General features: G+C 46.3%; 1 protein-coding gene across 1 annotated transcript in view; it reads right to left on the bottom strand.

The window, feature by feature from the left end:
- LOC126987331 (caldesmon-like) overlaps positions 1–22,164 on the bottom strand; it is a 62,959-nt gene that overhangs the window by 13,772 nt on the left and 27,023 nt on the right. The window contains exons 5-7 of the mRNA XM_050844301.1: positions 8,550–8,663; positions 4,128–4,274; positions 23–252 (exon numbers count right to left, since the gene is read on the bottom strand). Of these exons, the coding sequence (XP_050700258.1) occupies positions 23–252; positions 4,128–4,274; positions 8,550–8,663 (491 nt within the window). The remainder of the gene's footprint in view (positions 1–22; positions 253–4,127; positions 4,275–8,549; positions 8,664–22,164) is intronic.

Raw genomic sequence — 22,164 nt, forward strand, 5'->3', positions numbered from 1 at the left:
TGTAAATATAGACCTCACTTACTTCTCCTTTGACTTTTCCTGCTGGATCTCTTGCAGCATTGCTATGAGCTTGTCCAGTTTCTCCTTGGTTGTATTGATGAAGCTGGCTCTCTGCTGCAGCTGGGCCAGATGATCCTTCTTCTTCTGGTTGTCCTCCTTGAGCACTGCCAACTTCTCGTCCCTCTTCTTGATCTCCTGTTCCTCGCTGGCCTGGATCACAAGGCCCTCCAGCCTCTGCTTCTCACTGCCAGCCTGGTGAACAAGGGACATCATGCCTTGGGGACAAATTTCTGGCTTATGGTAAATTGAGTGGTTGATGGGTGAAGCAAGGCATTCTGAGATGGTTGAGATGCCTGGTGTGACTGAAAGAGGATGACTTTGTCAAGTGTGTATATGGAGAGGACATCAAGGGTGCAATGGATCAATGGACAAGTAATGGAGGGAGAGAGTTGACAGAGCTGGAGACATTTTCTCTGTGGCCAACCCCTTGGAGGAAGTTCCCACAAGGCAGACAGACACACAGATCACCGGGAAAAAAGGGAGAAAGTGGTAGCAAGAAGTGAGTGGTTCACATGACAAAGAGATGGTGGGACAGGAAGGTGGGAGGTGTGTCTGTCTCATAGTGAAGTAAGATCACTGGTGGTACAGTCTGCAGTATTCTCGTTAATAGTCTAATACTGTGGATAATACAGGAGGCACATGCATGACACAAACACAGAACAGTGCCACAACTCACTGGAACCTTCAGAACCACAACCAACAAGGTGCAATTAACCCGGTAGCAGCGACGGGACAAATTTGTGCCATGATATAAACCCCAAAAATAATGATACATAATCTGATCACAAATGCTTTGATATATATTATGAAATGGTTTGTGTGAGGGTGATTTTTTCTCATTTTTCTCGCTTAGAGGGACCATTAAGAAACATGATCCCCGCTGCTACCGGGTTAAAAAGAGAAATCCATTTTCTTGTGTACAGCATGGGAGGCTGCTCAAGGGCAAAGAACAACAACAAAAGCCTGCTGGGCACTGCTCCAGTAAAAGGAAAAGAATGAGGGGCCAGAAAATGTCAAGTATGGCTGGTGTCTTGATACTCTCCTCTTGAAAGAGTACAAGTCACAGACAGGATGAAACACAGACAATGGAAGGCTGTTCCAGTTTATCAGCAAATGAAAGAATGAAGATGCTCATTAACTCTTGCATGAGGAATTTGGATGAAATAGGGATAAGTGTAGCTGGGCCATGGGAGGGGGGGCATGAAGTTAGCAGTCAGAATGAAAATATTGGTGGAGACGATACAGAACGCCCAACCTCGAGGAAGCTGATTTAGCTAGAGGAGATATGAAGTTTCCAGTTAAATCTTAAGTTTAAGCCCTTAATAACGATGATGCCGCTGGCGTCATATAGTTCTTTCAGGCGCGGGCAACGAGCATGACACCATGCAGTGCCGGAGAGCAAGAAGCTATCTGGAATCTAAAGGGCTCGCGTAACTATGTCTGTTGATGCTAACTGACTAACTGGCACCTATTTTGTCCCTTACCCTGGTAATACCACGACTCTGTGCTAAAAATAGCCTACAGTTCCTGTCTACGCATCATGGCGTCTGCAGAGCAATTATGTTCCCTCAGATGATCTATTTTGATGGTCTTCCTTCAGTTTCTGTTCGTTGTGTGCATGCTGAGCGTAGTCTTGACACCTCCACTGATATACATGGTGTTCTAGATGAACCAATAATGGACACACCTTAGTTTTTTTGCTTATAACTTTTTTATTTATTTAATGTTTTCCAATTTTTCTTTTCTGATTATTAATCTGTATTAAAAGAGCTTTCATTTGCCATCACGGAGTAGAGGGTAAAGTTTTGAACTGGGTCAAGGCGTGGCTTAGCAATAGGAAGCAAAGAGTGCAAATCAATGGTAAAAGATCTGACTGGGGATGTGTTACGAGTGGGGTCCCACAAGGTTCGGTATTAGGTCCACTTTTGTTTGTTATTTATATCAATGACTTAGATACAGGAATTAGTAGTGATGTTAGTAAATTTGCAGATGATACCAAGATCGGTAGAGTAATTGAGTCGGATCAGGACGCTAGTATTCTCCAGGGTGAACTCAACAGATTGTATGACTGGGCGGATAAATGGCAGATGGAGTTCAATGTAGGGAAGTGCAGTATTCTGAGTGTAGGTAGGAACAACCCTTCACATAACTATTGCTTAAATGACACTCTCATAAGCAGGTCTGGGCACGAGAGGGATTTAGGGGTCTTAGTGAGCTCTGATCTCCGTCCAAGGGCACAATGCATTCAAGCTAGAAATCGAGCAAATAGGGTACTGGGATTTATTTCAAGGAGCGTAAGCAACAGAAGCCTGAAGTCTTCCTCAGACTATATTTAGCATTAGTTAGACCTCATCTTGACTATGCAGTTCAGTTCTGGTCACCTTACTATAGAATGGATATCAAAATGTTAGAATCGGTGCAGAGGAGGATGACTAAGATGATTCAGGGGTTGAGAAACTTGCCATACGAGGAAAGACTCAAACAGTTAAACTTGCATTCTCTAGAAAGGCGAAGGGTGCGTGGAGACATGATCAAGGTTTATAAATGGATGAAGGGCTTTAATAAGGGAGACATTCATAAGGTTTTGTTGATAAGAGAACCGGGTAGGACACGAAGTAATGGGTTTAAACTGGATAAATTCAGATTCAACAGGGACACAGGCAAAAATTGGTTTACAAACAGGGTGGTGGATGAGTGGAATAGGCTTAGCAGTCACGTGGTGAGTGCCAATACAATTGTCACATTCAAAAATAGACTAGATAAATTCATGGACAGCGATATTAGGTGGGGTTAGATACACGGGAGCTTAGGGTCAAAGGAGCTGCCTCTACAGAATGGACATCAATTTGCTAGAATCAGTTCAGAGGAGGATGACCAAGATGATTCAGGGGCTGAGGAACCTCCCATATCAAAATAGGCTGAAACATCTAAACTTACATTCACTAGAGAGACGAAGAGTGCGGGGAGATCTGATAGAAGTATTCAAATGGGTCAAGGGTTACAACAAAGGCGATATAAGTAAAGTTCTGAGAATTAGCCAGCAGGATAGAACTCGCAGTAATGGATTTAAATTAGAAAAGTATAGATTTAGGAGAGATATAGGCAAGCATTGGTTTAGTAATAGGGTGGTGGGGGAATGGAACAGACTCAGCAATCACATAGTTAGTGCAGGGACGATAGTTTGTTTTAAGAGTAGACTGGATAGCTACATGGACGAGGACGACAGGTGGCAGTGAGGTGTGGGTGCAGTAAGGTGACGGGGTGCTGGATGCGTGCCTAGTACCGCCGGTATAACGAGGATCAAGCCGGCGGTGGCGACCAGTGACGCATCAACAGGGTGGTGATGGTGGGTGTGGATCAAGGTTTACGTTTGGAGCTCTAGCGACCAAACTACTGGGAGCAGGGAAACGTTCACCATTTTGGAAAGCACATTGGCAGGGCTAAATCATTTGTTAAATAACTTTTTTGAAATTCTCAAAAAATGAGTGGGTTTCAAGGTTGGGAACTCAAAAATACTTTTTTTTTTTTTGTTTTTTGTGAATTTATTAGATTTTTGACCCTTTTGAGTCAATTTTTTTAGCCCAGTTGCTGATTATGAAATATAGCCCTTGCATTTTGCCGTCAAGTGATACCAATAACTTTTCTGAAGCCCCAGAAATAAGGGAGTTAGGGCGATTCGCACCAAAGCGGTTGATTTATCAAAATTCGCGGCTTAAGGACAAGGGCGCTGCAAAATCAAAAGAGAAAGACGTCCATTGCTTGAGATGTCACTGATACAACCTTAAAGAAAACACACATGCAAGTTACTCTAAAGTCCACGCCAGCCCAAAATAAGTGTGGGTCTACGACATCGGTAAGTGTGTCAATCCATTGTTTTTCTTACAGCACAGGAGGCAGCTCAAGGGCACTATAGAAGTCATTCCCAATTATAAAACTCATTAGTTATTACAGAACTCACTTGTGACTCTAGAAGAATGTGATTATAAGACTCATATGTGATTACAGAAGACTCGCTCGTGGTTCTGATATCCTCGCTCGGTGACAAGACAAGATTCCCTCAGACAAACCTCCATGGTCCTGAGCTCAGTGTCCTTTATGGCTATGTCCAGCTTGGCCAGAGAGAGTCCCAGTGCATCAAGCTGGGCCTTCAGAGCTAGCTTCTCCTCCTGGCACCTCTGCAGCTCCTCCGTCTTGGCTTCAACTCTCCTCATGTCCTGCAGGAAAGGGTCAGGTTGTAGTACTCAGGCATCAGAGGAGCAGGAGGCCAATGGGTAATGAAAGGCAGTACTGCTGGACCGGAAATGTAGTTTGTTATGATACTGGTTGGGTGAAGAAGAGGAAACACACACACACACACACACACACACACACACACACACACACACACACACACACACACACACACACACACACACACACACACACACACACACACACACTGATGCACACACACACACACACACACACACACACACACACACACTGATGCACACACACAAAACAGATGGGTGGAGTATTTAGAAGAAAACAGTATATTAACAAATAGCCAATTCGGATTCAGAGGAGGACGGTCTTGTGTAAGTAATCTGATCAGCTTCTATTCAAGAGTAATTGATATAATACAGGAAAGGGACGGTTGGGCAGATTGTGTGTATCTGGACTTAAAGAAGGCGTTTGATAAAGTACCACACAAGCGATTAATATGTAAACTTAATCATGTTGGAGGTCTGGGTGGTTCAATATTGGATTGGATTGTGGACTTTTTGACGAGGAGAGAAATGAGAACAGTAATCAGGAATAATAAATCAAGCTGGATGGAAGTGACCAGTGGAGTCCCCCAAGGATCAGTGCTGGCTCCGATTATGTTTGTAATTTATATTAATGGCATGACAGAAGGGGTGACAAGCTATATGAATATGTTTGCTGATGATGCTAAAATAATGAGGAGGGTGGCTCATGAAGAAGACTGTGTAGCCCTGGGCCAAGATCTTGATATAATAAGCGAATGGTCACGCAAATGGGAAATGACATTCAACACAGAGAAGTGTAGCGTGATGGAGTTTGGTAAGAGCAGTAGACAAATATCGGGGAACTACTCTCTGAGTAATGAAAGAATCATGAGAAAAACTGAAGAAAAGATCTGGGAGTGATCATAACAGACAAGTTATCCTTTGGAAAACATATAGACCGGATAACTGGGGAAACATACAGTATGCGCGGAAAGTGTTGTCGCCGCCTAAATAAAACGCTGATTATGACTTTCTGGGAGAATGGTGGACAAACAAATACGTATCATTGGACCAGTTAGTATTTATTTGCATTGCCCTTCCTTTTTACAATATCCTCAAGACGTTTGGGGAGACTGGTTGCAAGGTTTTGCAGGTGGGTGAGTGAAAAACTGGCCCACAGTTGCTTGATTGCAGCCTCAAGTTTCGGCACCGATGACGTGTCCATACCATGCAGGTGTCTCTTCATGTATCCCCATAAGTTTTCTATTGGGTTAATATCTGGGCTATTTCCAGGCCAGTCACTGATGAAGGGAATGTCACAATCAGTCAACCACTGCTTCACAGATTTTGCTACATGTGCAGGAGCAGAATCCTGCACAAATATTCTTGCCTTTGTTTTTTCGAATGAATCGCACAGGACATCACTTAATAGCTCCAAATAGTTGTGTTGGTTTACCCTAACATTAGCAGGAAGAATAACTAATTCACCAACTCCATAGTAGGTGAAACAGCCCCACCATGAGTGAAGCTGGGTGCTTCACAAACTTTGACGTGTGCTTGGGGTCCAAGGGGGCGGTGCCTGGCTTGCGGTACACTCGTGATGACGGTGTCCCGGTCACGGTGAAGGTTGCTTCATCACTCCACAGCACTGTCTTCCATTCCTCCTCACTCCAGGCTAGGTAGTTCTTGCAAAATTTTACTCTCTTCTCCCTTTGCTGTGCAGTTAACAGGGGCTTCTTGCGGGTACGGTAACATTTGTGGCTGAGGTCATCGTGCAGCAGCTGCTGTACGCTCCTTACAGATACATGTTCCAGTAACTGTGGGTTCTTTTCTTTGATTCCTCGTGCTGTCAGCCTTGGTTCCTTAGCAGCCTGCCTAGAGATAAGTGCACGGGTCGTAGAATTAGTCTTACGAGGCCTGCCACACTTGATAAGGGGTGCCAGTGCAGTAGCCTCTCCGACGTCCTTCAAACGCTGCACCAGCCGCTGTGTTGTTCTCAGCAACACCAGTTTGACAGGAAATAAATGGGAGATCATGACCAGCCTTATATCAAGTGAACACCTCAATCCGTTTGTCCCTGCGTGTAGTCATTTTAGACGTACTGAGAGGGTGGAAGGAAGCAAAATGACAGCGCCATTAGCCTTCGTCTGGCACGCCAGACGATTGTACAACCTCTCTAAATGGCAGCTGAGCAGCTACTGTCGGTGACTGTCAACACTGGCGCCTGCTCCCCGGAGAGCGTAGAGGGTTGCCAGTTAGTGATGCAAAGGCGTCAGAACATCTTGTGATCCCGGGAAGGTAGTTGTGAGCCTCTTTCACTTAACGCGAAAAGAATTGTCGGCGGCGCCTTGACGACAGCACTTTCTGCACATGCTGTACAATCTTCATAGAAACATAAAAGCAGCATTTATGTATTTAGATGAAGAAATGGTGAAGAAACTAATGACATCGATGATACGTCCACGACTGGAATATGCAGCATTAGTGTGGTCACCTAGATTGAAGAAAGAAATTAGAAAGTTGGAAAGAATACAAAGAGCAGCGACTAAATTACCGGAAACTCTGAGAGAACATACTTATGAAGAAAGACTCGAGAAATTGTGACCAACAACACTGGAGAGCAGAAGAGAGAGAGGGGACCTAATAGCACTGTACAGGATACAAGAGGGACTGAAGAAATTGGACAGGGAAGACCTAGTGGTACGTGACAGAAGTGTGACAAGAGGCAATGGTAAGAAATTGAAGAAGAGCGACTGTAGGAGAGACATCAAGAAATACAGTTTTCCATACAGAAGCACAACAACATGGAACGGACTTGACAAGGAGACTGTGTGTGCAAAAACGATTCATGAATTTAAAGCCAAACTGGATAATAAGTGTTATGGAGACGGGACAGCACGAGCCTAGTGCGGCTCTTTTCCTGTATTTCAGAACAAGATAAATACAACTAGGTAATAAACACACACACACACACACACACACACACACACACACACACACACAGACAAATACAAATTGACAAAGTTTAGATGTGTAAAATATGTCAAGAAACTTGGCTTCCTTAACAACACTAAAACAAAACAAAATTATGATATCATACCTTGATATTAGTAAAGCATTTGACAAAGTGACTCACCAAAGACTTAAGTAACCTAGAAGGCCTTGGGATACAGGATAAGGATCAAGGTGACTAGATTAGACTTAGTGACTAGATGGGGATAAACTATACTGGACTTGCATTACTAGTGGCATCCCACAGAGGTTAGTCCTGAGTCATCTACTAACTATCTTGTACATCAACGAAATGGCTTGTCAAGTGGACCAACAAAAGGATGGTGCAGCTCAACACAAACAAATCCAACCTCTAAGTGTGGTATAAATAACCCTCTAAGCAGTTACACGTTAAATAACAGTTCTTGACCGCTCTAACTGTGAAAGGGAGCTGGGTGTGGGTGAGCTCTGACCTTCGACCCTGAAATCACTGCATTACCAAGAGAAACCGTGAAAAGTCTGGGATTTATTTCTTAAGTTTCAGCCCTGGATGCGTATTTCCTACCAGAAGACATCACCGTTACAGGAGTGGAGCAACAAGTGGCTGCTACAATTCAAAAAAGAAAAATGTAAAGTCATGCACCTTGGGAGGGGAAATCCAGCATACCAATACCACTGTCCCTATAATATTATGTATAGTTTAGTATGTTATTCTCCCTGTCACTTGGAGGTTGTGACAGCCAACTAGGCAAGACGCAATGCACCCTGTTCTGGTGACACGCGGCATGCAGCTGTTTGTTGTGTGAGGGTGTGGTTGTGTAGGTGGTGGTGCGGGCAAGGACGACCCACTATAAGACATGAACCATTCAGACTAAAGTTACAGTGGAGTGTGGAATAGTGTTGGGACGTATATTGTGAGCGGGAGATTCAACACAGATCAATTCTCGCGGGTGATTTAGCTCCACCAACACGGACCGCTCAGCATCGCTGCGACAACATAGCGCTGAAAGGGTTAAATGAAGATCAAATGTAGCTATGGATGGGAAGGGCTTTGGAGAATAACCCATCCTCAGGGGCTGCCAAGTGTAGACCAGCTGGCTCCTTGTAGTTTCCTCGTATCCTTGTGTAGCCTCGTGTACAACTGTGTAAATACAACTACGTAACTACGCACACACCTGCCCTCTAGTGGCCGGTGGGTGTGTTCAGTGAGGGCGGCAGCGTGCAATATGCTAGAAGTAAATGTGGGGAAAGGCTTTGACTCAGTCCTACCTCTTCCTTCGCCAGCTGATTCTTTTCGTTCTCCATCCTCCTCTCATGGATCTGCTGCTTCATCTTGTGTAGCTTGGCCCTCATCTTGTCCCGCTGCTCAGCGAGGGCACCCACCTGGCAAGGGGAAGGCCAGTCAGTTAACAGTGTGGAGAACAGAACACACACAAAGGGAAGTAATGAATGGACAGAAAAAGGCAATACTTCATGTGAAAGCTTGCCTATGAAGGGGTTGGGTTTCCATCAACCCATCGTGGATTCCATTCCTACAAAAACTTGTATCTCGTCTACCGTAAACGTGTGTGACTGCAGACAGATCATCATCATTTCATCGACGCCTGCTCCTAGGAGCTCCCACCAGGGGATGGCCACACCAGAAGAGCTTCCAACTTTCTCTATCCAGACACTCCCTCCTTGCCTGCTCAAAGTCCCTCAAAGATCTTTCCCCCCTCTCCCTAACGTACTCTTGCACCCTATCTCTCCATTTCACTGGAGGTCGTCCTCTAGCATTCTCTCCCTCTATCTCACTCACATACACCTTTTGGTCATCTTACTCTCCTCCATTCGCTCCATGTGGCCAAACCACTTTAAAGTCTGTGGCTTCACTTCTTCCACCACTCCACACTTCTTCCCTTCACCCCCGTGACACATTCCAAAACGCTCGTACACACTCTCATTACTCATTCCATCCATTCTACTCACACCACAAGCACTCCTCAAATAACTCATTTCCACTGCCTGCACTCTAGACCTCTGACTTTCATTCCAGGCCCACGTTTCACTTGCATATGTGAGGGTTGGTACTATTATTGTATTTCTCAAATCCCTCTTTACCTCCATGCTCACACTTCTGCCATTCATGATTCGTCCCAAAGACCCTGCCACCCTTCTTCCTTGCAATGCCCTTTCTCTTATCTCTCCCTCCATACCACCATGCTTGCACAGAACTGATCCAAGGTACTTAAACTCATTGACCTCCTCCATTTCTTCACCATTCAAAATTATTTTGCATTCTTTTTCACATTCAATTCCCGCTCTATATGGGCATACAAAATCTACAACCTCACTTCTACTTCGCTCACAAACCATCACTTTACTTTTGTTGACATTTACTTTCAGCTTTCTCCTTTTACAGACACTATCAAAAACACTGACCAAAGATGGTAAGTCACTTTCATTTTCTGCAGTGAGCACTGTGTCACCAGCAGACACAGACAGACTGCAAAACACAGTACTGGTGCAGGTTGTCTTCCAAACAGCTTCCCAATCTCGCAGACGAGTGTTTCCGGTTCACCAAGCACCAACATGTATTCTGCATTTATTTTTTACCAAACACCAACTTGACACAGTCAATACATGGGCTCAATCAAACCCTAGAATGCTCACACACACATCACTGGCAGCAGAAATTGAGGCTGCCAGGTTTGTAGCAGAGCAGTTTTGCTTTGCAGGTAAAGGCGGTGTCACACTGGGCTCTTTTCCTCCAACTGTGTTGACGGTAGAAGCAACCGGTAACTCCAACTTTTCTGGGTGTGCATCACACGGCCAAGGTCGGCTGCCCATATCCACAACGTAAACAAACCAGTCGGTCTGTATCCATGTGGCGCCGACTGCAAAAGTAATGGCTGCTGCAGCTTGTGCTGCTGTCACCCAAATTATGGACTTGTTGCTACAGTTAACCCTTCACTCCAGCGACGCCGACACCGTATGGAAAGGTTAGACCCTTCTAAACCCCTTAATCCTCGTACATTTCCTCTTAATCCTTTTCTAAACCTCTTAAGAGGAAATGGAAGAGGATTAAGAGGAATTTAGAGGAGGATTGAGAGGTTTAGAAGAGGATTAATCCTCTTCCATTTCCTCTTGACCCTTTCCATACAGTGACGCAGCCGTGACGTCTGCGTCACGGACGGAAAGGGTTGAGAGGAAGGAAGAAGTGGCCGTGGGTACAATCATGGCTTCAAAGATGGGAAGAGGAGTGTTTACCCAAGCCTCGTCAGAGAACTGTGCTGTGAAAACTGAGTCATTCTACAATTTTTGTCGAATGGAGAAAGGAAGGTAAAGGTGAGGTCGGGGGCACAAGCTACAGCTGCGCATGGCCTCAGTGCTCATCTCCCTCACTGTGGCCCTTGAGTCTGTGGTGGGAGGGAGCCCGTCACCCCGGTACACAGGGCCAGTGTGACATCCAGGTTACCACAGTTTACCTTCCCCAGGTGTCCCCAGGTACCCATTTATCCACCAGCCCGAGGGGGAGGATGAACAGCTGGGTGAGCTGCACGCTGACTGCCCGGGCCGGGATTTGAACCCAAGCCCGCAGAGTAGTAGCCAGGCACGCTGACCACTAGACCACGGAGGCGTATGAATGGAGAAGGAAGAGTTTTGTTAACTATTGGAAATGGTGCCCCACTCATATCCAAGCAAGACACCAGAGTGAGGGAGGAGCAGCAGCAAGCATGAACCATTCACATCTTTTTTAATTCTCTTTGGCGGAGTTTTCATGTGTGTGGTCCCACAGCACGGGGAGTTCTCTATCGCGTAGACAAAGCCGCTGCCAATCCACTCCACCATTCTCTTGGTGGGCCATCTCCACTACTTCTTCTGCTCCTCAGCCACTACCATTGTTTACACACAGCTGCACGGTTGCTCATATCCCAAACCTCCCAGCCTCCCAGTTGAGTGTACAAGCAACCATGGTTGCCCGCACACCCAATGGTTGGAGGAAAACGGCCAGTATGACACTGCCTTAATAGAGCAAGATGAGCAATGGTTTCTCCTCAACTATATTTTCGTACAAAATTATCTGGATTACTAAAATAATGTATGTTAGTACTTTGCCTCACAGCCCCTAAAAGGAACAAATGGAGGCAGCCAGTCCCCCGCAGCGAGGGGAGGGTGGCACAGCGCTGCCGCCCACCTGCATGGCCCTTGGAGCAGCCCGTCATGAATGTTTATGTCAAAAACAAACACAATTCTGAACCTCAAAATATAAAGAAGATTCAAAATGTTCTTTAATGAAAACCATCAACCTAATGGTATGTATACTTCTGTCAATATAACTGACTGAAATTAAGTGAGCCTATCACATTAATAGTTTTCAAATAGTTTATTTTCTTTGCATTCTCTCATAAATTGTATGTCCAATCCATATGAAAGTTCCCCATAAGAATCCTTCCACATCTGTACACACAGCAGCCACCCTGAGAGTAAAGAAACTGGCCTGGCAGGAAGCACTGGCAACAGTCTCAGTGAAGAGGTGACTGAGGTGCCACCACCTGTCTGCCCTTCACTGCTCTTTCCCTCACATCACCTACCATGCTAACATACAACTGGCCCTAAATATGTCACCTAAGTCACCTCCTACAATAGCTCCTCCCCTAACCTTATCCTACACTTTGTTGTGCTCTCTGCTCTAACTCTGTACGGCTTTGCAAAATAACGAGGTCTCCACATTACCTTTTCTTCCCGCTCCTCCACTTCCTTGAACACGCTGTCCGTGAACACCAAGAAGTCATAGATCAGTGCGAAGAATCTCCTGCTCCTCTTAGGCTCTGAAACAAACAGCAGTGAAATATTACAGAACTTACACCCGGCGACACAATACAAACTGTAGCAGTGGGATTACGGTGCCAACAGCGACGGCATTGTTGATGAAGGCACAACTATAGTATGACACCCATGGGAAGGTTTTTTTACATCAAAGGACACGGCTCAAGGGCAACAAAAAAGTACAAAAAAAAGAGCCCGCTAACATACACCTGGGTTGCCTTTACTTAGCCACACAGATACATTTAGGAAGAGGTTGGATACATTTATGGATAGTGAGGTTACGTGGGGTTAGGCTTACAGGAGCTGTCTTGTGTAGGCCAACCAGCCTCTTGCAGACTCCTTATGTTCTAAACAAAATAGATAAGAACACACACCAAGTAAACTGTACTGCAAGATGTTGTATGAACTGTGTGAGTTTCTTATGCAGCTTTCAGCCCCAGAAGACTGACTGACAGCCTTAACCCGGTAGCAGCAGGGATCATGTTTCTTAATGGTCCCTCTAAGCGAGAAAAATGAGAAAAAATCACCCTCACACAAACCATTTCATAATATATATCGAAGCATTTGTGATCAGATTATGCATCATCTATTTTGGAGGGTTTATATCATGGCACAAATTTGTCCCGTCGCTGCTACACGGTAAAGCCACAAATTTGAGCCGTCACTGCTACACGGTAAAGCCACAAATTTGTCCCGTCGCTGCTACACGGTAAAGCCACAAATTTGTCCTGTCACTGTTACGGTAAAGCCACAAATTTGTCCGTAGCTGCTACATGGTAAAGCCACAAATGTGTCCTGTCGCTGCTACACGGTAAAGCCACAAATTTGGCCTGTCGCTGCTACACGGTAAAGCCACAAATTTGTCCTGTCGCTGCTACACGGTAAAGCCACAAATTTGTCCATTCGCTGCTACACGGTAAAGCCACAAATTTGAGCCGTCACTGCTACACGGTAAAGCCACAAATTTGTCCCGTCGCTGCTACACGGTAAAGCCACAAATTTGTCCCGTCGCTGCTACACGGTAAAGCCACAAATTTGGCCCGTCACTGCTACATGGTAAAGCCACAAATTTGGCCCATCACTGCTACACGGTAAAGCCACAAATTTGAGCCGTCACTGCTACATGGTAAAGCCACAAATTTGGCCCATCACTGCTACACGGTAAAGCCACAAATTTGGCCCGTCACTGCTACATGGTAAAGCCACAAATTTGGCCCATCACTGCTACACGGTAAAGCCACAAATTTGTCCCGTCGCTGCTACACGGTAAAGCCACAAATTTGTCCCGTCACTGCTACACGGTAAAGCCACAAATTTGAGCCGTCACTGCTACACGGTAAAGCCACAAATTTGTCCCGTCGCTGCTACACGGTAAAGCCACAAATTTGTCCCGTCGCTGCTACACGGTAAAGCCACAAATTTGTCCCGTCGCTGCTACATGGTAAAGCCACAAATTTGGCCCATCACTGCTACATGGTAAAGCCACAAATTTGAGCCGTCACTGCTACCGGGTTAATACCCTTCCATTCTTTATCCACCCTGTAGACTCCAGGCAATTTATAAACTCCCTTTTGACCTTCCAGAGAGTAGTTTATCCTGCCCTTCACACCTTCCTCACAGCAATGGAAGCAGCTCAGGCAGGAGGCTGCTAAGATCTGCCACAGTGTTCTCTGTCCCGGCCTGGCCAATGCTCTCATCTCATCTCTCCTCTTGGTCTTTTGTTGGACTGACTTCTCTTAACATTTCTTGGGCATTGGTATGATACCTTTGATAACAGTGCCAACCCAGAGACATTAAGATGAGCCAGGGCAGGCAGAGGGCCAGCTGGAGACAAGATGAGAGCATTTGCCAGAGTAGAATGGTGTGCACTAACAGAGAGGGGTGGAGAGCTTTGGGAAAGGTCTTTGTTCTGCGGCAGACTAGTAATGGCTGACAGTGATGGTGATGGTTTGTGTGATCAAGCTCTTGGAGACCCTTGCTGCCGAGGAGGTGGAGGCTGACACTTTTCAGTCATCGCCGAGTGGCCTCAGACTACCCACATGCTGTCCTGAAGACCACCTATCAACCTGGATTCTAGCTTCCCCCAAAAAGAGGATCAAAGATGAGCTCCAAGGGGCATCACGAGTCAGGCAAGAAGGCACCACTATAAACACTTGCCTGCACCATAAAAGACTGGGGCTAACCACCAGGCCCCACCAAGAAAGCCTACCAGTGCCACAGGTGAAACACAAGACACATAAATAAGTAAATACATAAAAATACTCACTAGGGTTGAAGAGATCCACCTGCCTAAACGTGTCGTCCTCAAAGATCAGCTTGAAGCACTTCCGGATGTCTACCGCCATCATTGTGATTCAGGGCTCCCATGTACTCCTCGGGAACTGAATGGTGTCCAGCAGCTGGGGCGGGATCTGCACCAAGACACAGAGAGCTTCCTTACCACTGATTCACGAGTCTTGGCGAGACCTCTTGTAATGTATACCTGCTTCCTCCTGCACCTTACTCTATGCTGGCAGTGATGTGGTAGCCTCCTTCTGCACTGCAAGTCTCAAGGGGTAGGAGAGTGGAGAGAGGGGAGGGGGGAGGAGAAGAGAGGGGAAGAGGAGAGGACACTTGCTGTGGGACAAGGAGGTGTTGAGTTCCTGAATCACAGTTTCATAGTCAGGTGAATCAATATCCCTGTCTGTAGCTGTACTATAATCTGCTCACTTAACCCTTTCATTGCTAAACGCTCACAGCGAGTGTTAGGCGTATTTGCTGGTGGTGCTAAACCCTCGCTGCGAGCTCCACCCGCGCTCAAATCTCCCGCGTACGAGAGTGTTCCAACACTAATTCTCACAACACAGGATTGCCAATTGAGTGGATTCTCCACCAAATTTGGTGGAAAATCACATCAGCCCAGCGCGGCAAATCTATGGACGAGTAACTGGTGGATGTTCTTGCCCAATATAGCGGCATTTTTGCATAGCTTCACCCATCACCTGACTGATTCTATGACCAAATAGTTGTAAATATTGCAGCTGGCAAAACTCCCTTGCCAGACTCTGAAGAAAAGATGTCTGCAGTTCCCTCAATACGGCTGATCATCCCGCACGCACCGACGTAAGTGTTAACACTCAACACCCTGAACGTGCATGTACGTTCGCAAGAGAGGCATACATAACCGACTCCTATAGATCTGGACCTCCTCTTTCCAATGGTGTTTTTGGTTTTTAGCTGTGATGAATAGTTTCTGAGATACAGAGGTTAAAAGAGACCCCCCATTGGGCTGCCCGACTGTGCCTGAGGGGATAGTTGCGTCCGCACCGGCAAGGAAAGGGTTAAGTCTGCCCCAAGCTGACAACATAAACCTAAGCGTGTTCGTAAGCACAGTGCAGAAGAGCAGAAAGTGCTGCGTGAGATAAACACAAACAGAGGTTAAAGAAAACTTGGAAGCCATAGCAGTAGCCAATCAGCACTCGGCTTGCAAACACGCTTAGGTTTATGTTGGCAGCTTGGGTCGGACTTAAGTGAACAGACTATAGGTGGAAATGTCGCACACTACAGTAACTGATGTTTGACCCCTTGACTGCAGATTTCCTACAAGAAGACATCACCAAGCTACAGGAATGGAGGCGGTGGCTGAGTCGACAGAGTGACGGCGCCGCGTTCAGGAGGACGTGAGTTCAATCCCCGCCCGGTGCCACCAAGCTGGGATTTTTCAGCCTCCATCAAGTGGCTTAAAACTACCCACATGCTGTCCAGAAGACCACCTATCAACCCAGACTCTAGATTCTAGGATTAAAGATGAGCTCCGGGGGGCAGCATGAGCCAATGCAAGATGGCGCCACTATAAACACTCGCCTGCGCCAGAACGGGCTGGGCCGACCATCAGGCCCCACCGGGAAGAAGCCTTCGGCCAATCATCAGGCCCCACCGGGAAGAAGCCTTTGGCCAATCATCAGGCCCCACCGGGAAGAAGCCTTTGGCCAATCATCAGGCCCCACCGGGAAGAAGCCTTCGGCCAATCATCAGGCCCCACCAGGAAGAAGCCTTCGGCCAATCATCAGGCCCCACCGGGAAGAAGCCTTCGGCCAATCATCAGGCCCCACCGGGAAGAAGCCTTCGGCCAATCATCAGGCCCCACCGGGAAGAAGCCTTCGGCCAATCATCAGGCCCCACCGGGAAGAAGCCTACCGGCGCAATAGGCCACGACGTAAAAAAAAAAAAAAAAAAAAAAAAATGTGGCTGCTACAATTCAATGAGGAAAAATGTAAAGTCCTGCACCTTGGGAGGGGATATCCAGCACACCAATACCACATGGGAAACACTCCACTATCCACCACAGAGGCAGAGAAAGACCTGGGAGCATAGGTTACCAGGGAAAGTGGAATCAGTGTTAATCGCAGCGGACGGGTTAAATAAAGCTTTTAACAAAGGAAAATTTCTCCTTACAATTTATTATCTGTACGTCAATTTAGGTGTCCCGAAACAATGCTTAAGTGTTTTTTTTACATCGCGGCCTACTGCACCGGTAGGCTTCTTCCCGGTGGGGCCTGATGAATGGCCGAAGGCTTCTTCCCGGGGCTGATGGTCGGCCCAGCCTGTTCTGGTGCAGGCGAGTGTTTATAGTGGCGCCATCTTGCATTGGCTCATGCTGCCCTCCGGAGCTCATCTTTGATCCAAGAATCTAGAGTCTGGGTTGATAGGTGGTCTTCTGGACAGCATGTGGGTAGTTTTAAGCCACTCGGCAGAGGCTGAAAAATCCCAGCTTGGTGGCACCGGGCGGGGATTGAACTCGCGTCCTCCTGAACGCGGCGCCGTCACTCTGTCAACTCAGCCACCACCTCCCTACACGTGCTAATTTGCTATGGTGGTAATACATTCTGATGCAATATACAAGTGGAAACCTTCATGAAATGACTCAGTAATTAACCCGTCCGCTGTGATTGGCATGGATTTGACCTTCACTGGTAGCCTGAAAACATGTACTCCCATGTCTTTCTCTGCCTCTGTGGTGGATAGTGGAGTGTTTCCCATGTGGTATTAGTATGCTGGATATCCACTGCAAAGGTGCATGACTTTACATTTTTCTTTATTGAATTGTATCAGTCACTTTTTGTTCCACTCCTGTAGCTTGGTGGTGTCTTCTTGTAGGAAATCCACAGTCAAGGGGTTAACTGATGGCTTAAAGCAAACCACCATCGTGATAAAGGTGAGCACAGTGGACCGTAATACTGCAATGATTCTACTCAACATTTTCCACACACACAGTAGCAGCCCCAGTACCCGGGAACCATGGGGAGTCAAGGTGAGCACAGTGGGCCATAAAACTACAACAACTCTACTTCAAATTTTCTACACAGTAAAACCCCCAGTGTCCGGCACCACGGGAAATTAGATTTAACCCGGTAGCTGCACCTCTAAGCAAGAGAAATGAGAAAAAATCATCACTCATGCAAACCATTTCATAATATATATCAACGCATTTGTGGACAGTTTATGTATCATCTATTTTGGGGGGTTTATAACATGGCAAAAATTTGGCCCGTCGCGTGTACACGGTAAAGCCACAAATTTGGCCCGTCATTCGTACACGGTAAGGCCACAAATTTTGCCCATCACTGGTACATGGTAAAGCCACAAATTTGGCCCGTCACTGCTACACGGTAAAGCCACAAATTTGGCCCGTCACTGGTACATGGTAAAGCCACAAATTTGGCCTGTTGCTGCTACACAGTAAAGCCACAAATTTGGCCCGTCACTGCTACACGGTAAAGTCACAAAAATTGGCCCGTCGCGTGTACACGGTAAACCCACAAATCTGGCCCGTCAGTGCTACACGGTAAAGCCACAAATTTGGCCCGTCGCTGGTACACAGTAAAGCCACAAATTTGGCCCGTAGCTGGTACACGGTAAAGCCACAAATTTGGCCCGTCGCTGCTACACAGTAAAGCCACAAATTTGGCCCGTCGATGCTACACGGTAAAGCCACAAATTTGGCCCATCGCTGCTACACTGTAAAGCCACAAATTTGGCCCGTCACTGCTACACGGTAAAGTCACAAATTTGGCCCGTCGTTGCTACACTGTAAAGTCACAAATTTGGCCCGTCGTTGCTACATGGTAAAGTCACAAATTTGGCCTGTCGTTGCTACACGGTAAAGTCACAAATTTGGCCCGTCGTTGCTACACGGTAAAGTCACAAATTTGGCCCGTCGTTGCTACACGGTAAAGTCACAAATTTGGCCCGTCACTGCTACACGATAAAGTCACAAATTTGGCCTGTCGTTGCTACACAGTAAAGTCACAAATTTGGCCTGTCGTTGCTACACGGTAAAGTCACAAATTTGGCCCGTCGTTGCTACACGGTAAAGTCACAAATTTGGCCCGTCGTTGCTACACAGTAAAGTCACAAATTTGGCCCACCACTGCTACACAGTAAAGTCACAAATTTGGCCCATCACTGCTACACAGTAAAGTCACAAATTTGGCCCATCACTGCTACACAGTAAAGTCACAAATTTGGCCCGTCACTCCTACGGTAAAGTCACAAATTTGGCCCATCACTGCTACACAGTAAAGTCACAAATTTGGCCCATCACTGCTACACAGTAAAGTCACAAATTTGGCCCATCACTGCTACACAGTAAAGTCACAAATTTGGCCCATCACTGCTACACAGTAAAGTCACAAATTTGGCCCGTCACTGCTACGGTAAAGTCACAAATTTGGCCCATCACTGCTACACAGTAAAGTCACAAATTTGGCCCATCACTGCTACACAGTAAAGTCACAAATTTGGCCCGTCACTGCTACACAGTAAAGTCACAAATTTGGCCTGTCGTTGCTACACGGTAAAGTCACAAATTTGGCCAGTCGTTGCTACACGGTAAAGTCACAAATTTGGCCCGTCGTTGCTACACGGTAAAGTCACAAATTTGGCCCGTCGTTGCTACACGGTAAAGTCACAAATTTGGCCCGTCGTTGCTACACGGTAAAGTCACAAATTTGGCCCGTCGTTGCTACACAGTAAAGTCACAAATTTGGCCCGTCGTTGCTACACAGTAAAGTCACAAATTTGGCCCGTCGCTGCTACACAGTAAAGTCACAAATTTGGCCCGTCGTTGCTACACAGTAAAGTCACAAATTTGGCCCGTCGTTGCTACACAGTAAAGTCACAAATTTGGCCCGTCGCTTCTACACGGTAAAGTCACAAATTTGGCCCGTCGCTGGTACCGGATTAAACATGAGTGAAAAAAATAAAAAATAAAAAAATAAAAGAAACTGAAAAATCTGGCTCTTTATTTTTGTTTCAACACTTGCAAGTTTTATATCTATGTAAAAATTTATCCTAAGTATGTGAGTAACTGAATGGAATTGAAAATTTTCTAAATTGTAAAAACATTTTTTTCATATGTATTTTTTTTTTATTCATCAAAATCCTTTGAAACTTCTGTATTATCCTCACATCATTCAGGTCTAAAAGACATGCGAGTAAATTTTTTTGTTCAATAGTTTTGAAAATAGAAATCTACCGACGGTTCCCTTAAGTTAGGTTAGTTTATATTTATTCAGCATGCAGAGATGAGATGTGAGAGCAGGGGGCGAGCCGTTAGGGAAGGTTACGCTAGGTTAGGTTACTTAGGTTAGTTTCTTTCAAATTGCGGTGCGGGCCAGTGAGTCTAAAATGAAACACTCCACCCTCGCCAACCAACTTCTCTCTCTCTCTCTCTCTCTCTCTGGGGTGTTCTCTCTCTCTCTCTCTCTCTCTCTCTCTCTCTGGGGTGTTCTCTCTCTCTCTCTCTCTCTCTCTCTCTCTCTCTCTCTCTCTCTCTCTCTGGGGTGTTCTCTCCCTCTCTCTCTGGGGGGTTCTCTCTCTCTCTCTCTCTCTGGGGTGTTCTCTCCCTCTCTCTCTGGGGTGTTCTCTCTCTCTCTCTCTCTCTCTCTCTCTCTCTCTCTCTCTCTCTCTGGGGGTGTCTCTCTCTCTCTCTCTGGGGGGTTCTCTCCCTCTATCTCTGGGGTGTTCTCTCTCTCTCTCTGGGGGTTCTCTCTCTCTCTCTCTGGGGTGTTCTCTCTCTCTCTGGGGTGTTCTCTCTCTCTCTCTCTGGGTGTTCTCTCTCTCTCTCTGGGGGTTCTCTCTCTCTCTGGGGTGTCTCTCTCTCTCTCTCTGGGGTGTTCTCTCTCTCTGGGGTGTTCTCTCTCTCTCTCTGGGGTGTTCTCTCATTATTTCTCTCTCTCTCTCAAAATAGAAGTTCTCTCTCTCTCTCTCTCTCTCTCTCTCTCTCTCTCTCTCTCTCTCTCTCTCTCTCTCTGTTCTCTCTCTCTCTCTCTCTCTCTCAGGAGTACTATAAGTCCGGCAAATCTTAAGTGGCGGCTCTGACGTAGACAGCCGCTAGACACTGGTGCTAGGTCTCCACCTGACCTCGCGTACCGTGCCTCTCACACCCTTCTCTCTCTCTCTCTCTTTCTCTCTCACTCTACTATACATTTCAGCGGCGGACAAACGCTGTTTTTCGCAAATATCTCCTAAACGAATCGTTGGATCAGTATGATATTTCAGGAGCACACTACCTTTAACACCCGGACCTAATTTATGGCTGATATACCATATTGCAATATGTGTTATGTTAGGAGTCTACTGACTGATATTAAGCCTAATCCAGTCATCATATCTAAGGTGTACAGAATCGGACGAGTGTGGGGTACTCGTCTAACCCCTCCACCAACGCCCCGAACAACCCTCAGACCACTCCTTCCCTACCCCAATATCGCAGTATCCCCCTCCTCGTTTCCCTCTTCACCCCTCTACTCACGCCATCCCCCTTCCCCAGCTCGAGGCTATGACTTAAGCAGAGGCAGGGTATAACTCATTGACTGCCGAGGCGCATCCATTAGCAACAATGTTGTCCCTTTGCCCCTAGTAAACTCCTAACAAAACACATATTGCAATATGGTATATCAGCCATAAATTAGGTCCGGGTGTTATAGGTAGTGTGCTGAAATATCATACTGATCCAATGATTCGTTTAGGAGATGAGGGCGAGAAGGGGGAGAAGTAGTTGTGGTTAGGAATAGTTTGGGAGGGTGTTGGGGGGGGGGGGGGGCACACTTTCCTTCGAATGCGTCAACATGACGCGTCGGGATTGTGTTATTTTTCACGAGTAAACTCCTCACATAACACATATAGTAATATGGGATGTTAGCCATAAATTAGGTCCGGATGTTAATTGTAGTGTGCTGATATATCATACTGATCCAACGACTCGTTTAGGAGATATTTGCGAAAAACAGCGTTTGTCCGCCGCTGAAATGTATAGTAGTATTAAAACAAATATGTTTTTTAGGATTGATTCTCTATCTGTGAGTGAATACAAAGAAATTTGTACAACACTTGGCAGCGTTGCCGCCGCGGCGTTGTCACGCTCTTCTCAACCCAACACACCGCAGTTGCCAGTTGCCCTGCCTGCTTTAATTATCGCATTTCTGCCATTTTTTAGTGTGTGTCTGCCATCTGCCGTCAATGTCAGCCATACGGCATAATTATGATAAAATATGGAGACTGTACCTGTATATGGAATGCCAGGACCGTCAAGCAAAGTCTGTGTGAGTCATGCAGGTGAATGGTGAGGTGCCGCTGGGGATGGCCAGGCAGTGGGGAAGGATCGAGTGCTCGCTGAGAACACCAAAATACTACACTTTGACCTTATTTCCACACCACCCAAGGGGCAGAGTCTTGCTACCTACACATGTATTAATAGTTGTATAATCACACTCTGTCCTGCCTGGGGGTTGGGATGGCATGTTCCTCCCTTCTCCCTTGTTGTTTACCTGCAACAATAAACTATCAATCAATCAATTATTATTATGCATTGTCGTGCACCATACTCCCCGAATGAGAGTACACCCCCACTTTTCTCTCTTTCGCACACACACACACACACACACACACACAGAGAGAGAGAGAGAGAGAGAGAGAGAGAGAGAGAGAGAGGTACGGTGTGCGAGGTCAGTTGGAGACGTGACAACAGGGTCTAGCGGGCTGTCTACGTCAGAGCCGCCACTTAAGATTTGCTGGGAAGGCAATACTATAAAAA

The sequence above is a fragment of the Eriocheir sinensis genome, chromosome 64 (assembly GCF_024679095.1).
Source record: "Eriocheir sinensis breed Jianghai 21 chromosome 64, ASM2467909v1, whole genome shotgun sequence".
NCBI lineage: Eukaryota > Metazoa > Arthropoda > Malacostraca > Decapoda > Varunidae > Eriocheir > Eriocheir sinensis.